Raw genomic sequence first — 3214 nt, 5'->3', positions numbered from 1 at the left:
CTGTTGTTGCTGCTGCTGCTGCTTGCTGCTGCTGCTGCTGCTAGCTGCTGCTGCTGCTGCATCTGCTGCTTGCTGCTGCTGCTACTGCTGCTTGCTGCTGCTGCTGCTTGTTGCTGCTGCTGCTAGCTGCTGCTGCTGCTGCTGCTGCTGCTGCTGCTTGCTGCAGCTGCTACTGCTGCTTGCTGCTGCTGCTGCTTGCTGCTGCTGCTGCTGCTAGCTGCTGCTGCTGCTGCTGCTGCTGCTGCTGCTGCTGCTTGCTGCTGCTGCTGCTTGCTGCTGCTGCTACTGCTGCTGCTGCTGCTGCTGCTGCTGCTGCTTGTTGCTGCTGCTGCTGGCGCTGCTGCTGCTGCTTCTGCTGCTTGCTGCTGCTGCTGCTTGCTGCTGCTGCTGCTGCTGCTTGTTGCTGCTGCTGCTGCTTGCTGCTGCTGTTGCTGCTTGCTGCTGGTGCTGCTGCTGCTGTTTCTGCTGCTTGCTGCTGCTGCTGCTTGCTGCTGCTGCTGCTGCTGCTGCTTGCTGCTGCTGCTCCTGCTGCTGCTGCTGCTGCTGCTGCTGCTGCTTCCTGCTTGCTGCTGCTGCTGCTTCTGCTGCTGCTGCTGCTCCTGCTTGCTGCTGCTACTGCTGGCTGCTGCTTCTCCTGCTACTGCTTGCTGCTGCTGCTGCTAATGCTGGTGCTTTCTGCTGCTGCTGCTGCGTGTTGCTGCTGCTGAGCTTGCTACTGCTGCTGCTGCTGCTGCATGCTTCTGCTGCTGCTGCTGCTGCTGCTGCTGCTGCTGCTGCTGCTGCTGCTGCTGCTGCTGCTGCTGCTGCTTGCTGCTGCTGCTGCTGCTGCTGCTTGCTGCTCCTCCTACTGCTGCTTGCTGCTGCTGCTGCTGCTTGCTGCTGCTCCTGCTGCTGCTTGTTGCTGCTGCTGCTGCTGCTTGCTACTGCTGCTGCTGCTGCTGCTTGCTGCTGCTGCTGCTGCTGCTAGCTGCTGCTGCTGCTGCTGCTGCTTGCTGCTGCTGCTAGCTGCTGCTAGCTGCTGCTGCTGCTGCTGCTGCTTGCTGCAGCTGCTACTTCTGCTTGCTGCTGCTGCTGCTTGCTGCTGCTGCTTCTGCTGCTGCTGCTGCTTGCTGCTGCTGCTGCTAGCTGCTGCTGCTGCTGCTGCTGCTGCTGCTGCTGCTGCTTGCTGCTGGTGCTGCTGCTGCTGCTGCTTCTGCTGCTTGCTGCTGCTGCTGCTGCTGCTGCTGCTGCTTGTTGCTGCTGCTGCTGCTGCTGCTGCTGCTGCTTGCTGCTGCTGCTTGCTGCTGCTGCTGCTGCTGCTGCTGCTGCTGCTGCTGCTGCTGCTGCTGCTGCTGCTGCTGCTGCTGCTGCTGTTGCTGCTGCTGCTGCTTGCTGCTGCTGCTGCTGCTAGCTGCTGCTGCTGCTGCTGCATCTGCTGCTTGCTGCTGCTGCTACTGCTGCTTGCTGCTGCTGCTGCTCGTTGCTGCTGCTGCTAGCTGCTGCTGCTGCTGCTGCTGCTGCTGCTTGCTGCGGCTGCTGCTTGCTGCTGCAGCTGCTGCTGCTTGCTGCTGCTGCTGCTGCTGCTGCTGCTTGCTACTGCTGCTGCTGCTGCTGCTGCTAGCTGCTGCTGCTGCTGCTGCTTGCTGCTGCTGCTGCTTGCTGCTGCTCCTGCTACTGCTTGCTGTTGCTGCTGCTGCTGCTGCTTGCTGCTGCTGCTGCTGCTTGCTGCGGCTGCTGCTTGCTGCGGCTGCTGCTTGCTGCTGCAGCTGCTGCTGCTGCTGCTGCTGGTTGCTGCTGCTACTGCTGCTGCTGCTTGCGGCTGCTGCTGCTGCTGCTGCTTGCTGCTTGCTGCTGGCGCTGCTGCTGCTGCTTCTGCTGCTTGCTGCTGCTGCTGCTGCTGCGGCTGCTTGTTGCTGCTGCTGCTGCTTGCTGCTGCTGTTGCTGCTTGCTGCTGGTGCTGCTGCTGCTGCTTCTGCTGCTTGCTGCTGCTGCTGCTGCTGCTGCTTGCTGCTTGCTGCTGCTGCTGCTGCTGCTTGTTGCTGCTGCTGCTGCTGCTGCTGGCGCTGCTGCTGCTGCTTCTGCTGCTTGCTGCTGCTGCTGCTTGCTGCTGCTGCTGCTGCTGCTGCTGCTGCTTGCTGCTGCTGGTGCTGCTTGCTGCTGGTGCTGCTGCTGCTGTTTCTGCTGCTTGCTGCTGCTGCTGCTTGCTGCTGCTGCTGCTGCTGCTGCTGCTGCTGCTGCTTGCTGCTGCTGCTCCTGCTGCTGCTGCTGCTGCTGCTGCTTCCTGCTTGCTGCTGCTGCTGCTTCTGCTGCTTCTGCTGCTGCTCCTGCTTGCTGCTGCTACTGCTGGCTGCTGCTGCTCCTGCTACTGCTTGCTGCTGCTGCTGCTAATGCTGGTGTTTTCTGCTGCTGCTGCTGCGTGTTGCTGCTGCTGCTGCTTGCTACTGCTGCTGCTGCTGCTGCATGCTTCTGCTGCTGCTGCTGCTGCTGCTGCTGCTGCTGCTTGCTGCTCCTGCTACTGCGGCTTGCTGCTGCTGCTGCTGCTGCTGCTGCTGCTGCTGCTTGCTGCTGCTGCTGCTTGTTGCTGCTGCTGCTGCTGCTTGCTACTGCTGCTGCTGCTGCTGCTTGCTGCTGCTGCTGCTGCTGCTGCTTGTTGCTGCTGCTGCTGCTGCTGCTGCTTGCTGCTGCTGCTTGCTGCTGCTGCTGCTGCTTGCTGCTGCTAGCTGCTGCTGCTGCTGCTGCTGCTGCTGCTTGCTGCTGGTGCTGCTGGTGCTGCTGCTTCTGCTGCTTGCTGCTGCTGCTGCTGCTTGCTGCTGCTGCTGCTTGTTGCTGCTGCTGCTGCTGCTGCTGCTTGCTGCTGCTGCTTGCTGCTGCTGCTGCTGCTTGCTGCTGCTGCTGCTGCTGCTGCTTCTGCTGCTGTTGTTGCTGCTGCTGCTGCTTGCTGCTGCTGCTGCTGCTAGCTGCTGCTGCTGCTGCTGCATCTGCTGCTTGCTGCTGCTGCTACTGCTGCTTGCTGCTGCTGCTGCTTGTTGCTGCTGCTGCTAGCTGCTGCTGCTGCTGCATGCTTCTGCTGCTGCTGCTGCTGCTGCTGCAGCTTGCTGCTGCCAGTGCTTGCTGCTCCTGCTACTGCTGCTTGCTGCTGCTGCTGCTGCTGCTGCTGCTGCTGCTGCTTGCTGCTGCTCCTGCTGCTGCTTGCTGCTGCTGCTGCTTGTTGCTGCTGCTGCTGCTGCTTGCTACT

The 3214-nt window shown here is 62.1% G+C and overlaps 1 protein-coding gene across 1 annotated transcript in view; it reads right to left on the bottom strand.

The window, feature by feature from the left end:
• Positions 1-659: 659 nt before the first annotated feature.
• LOC144166482 (uncharacterized) overlaps positions 660-3214 on the bottom strand; it is a gene marked incomplete at its 5' end in the record, with an annotated part of 8101 nt that continues 5546 nt past the window's right edge. The window contains 2 exons of the mRNA XM_077695989.1: positions 660-806; positions 1272-1358. Of these exons, the coding sequence (XP_077552115.1) occupies positions 660-806; positions 1272-1358 (234 nt within the window). The remainder of the gene's footprint in view (positions 807-1271; positions 1359-3214) is intronic.

The sequence above is a fragment of the Haemaphysalis longicornis genome, unplaced genomic scaffold (genome assembly GCF_048455015.1).
Source record: "Haemaphysalis longicornis isolate Haplotype H1 unplaced genomic scaffold, Haemaphysalis longicornis Haplotype H1 scaffold_173, whole genome shotgun sequence".
In the NCBI taxonomy this organism is placed as follows: domain Eukaryota; kingdom Metazoa; phylum Arthropoda; class Arachnida; order Ixodida; family Ixodidae; genus Haemaphysalis; species Haemaphysalis longicornis.
Note: the sequence above shows the minus strand (reverse complement) of the source record. Positions and strands in the feature narration are given on the sequence as shown.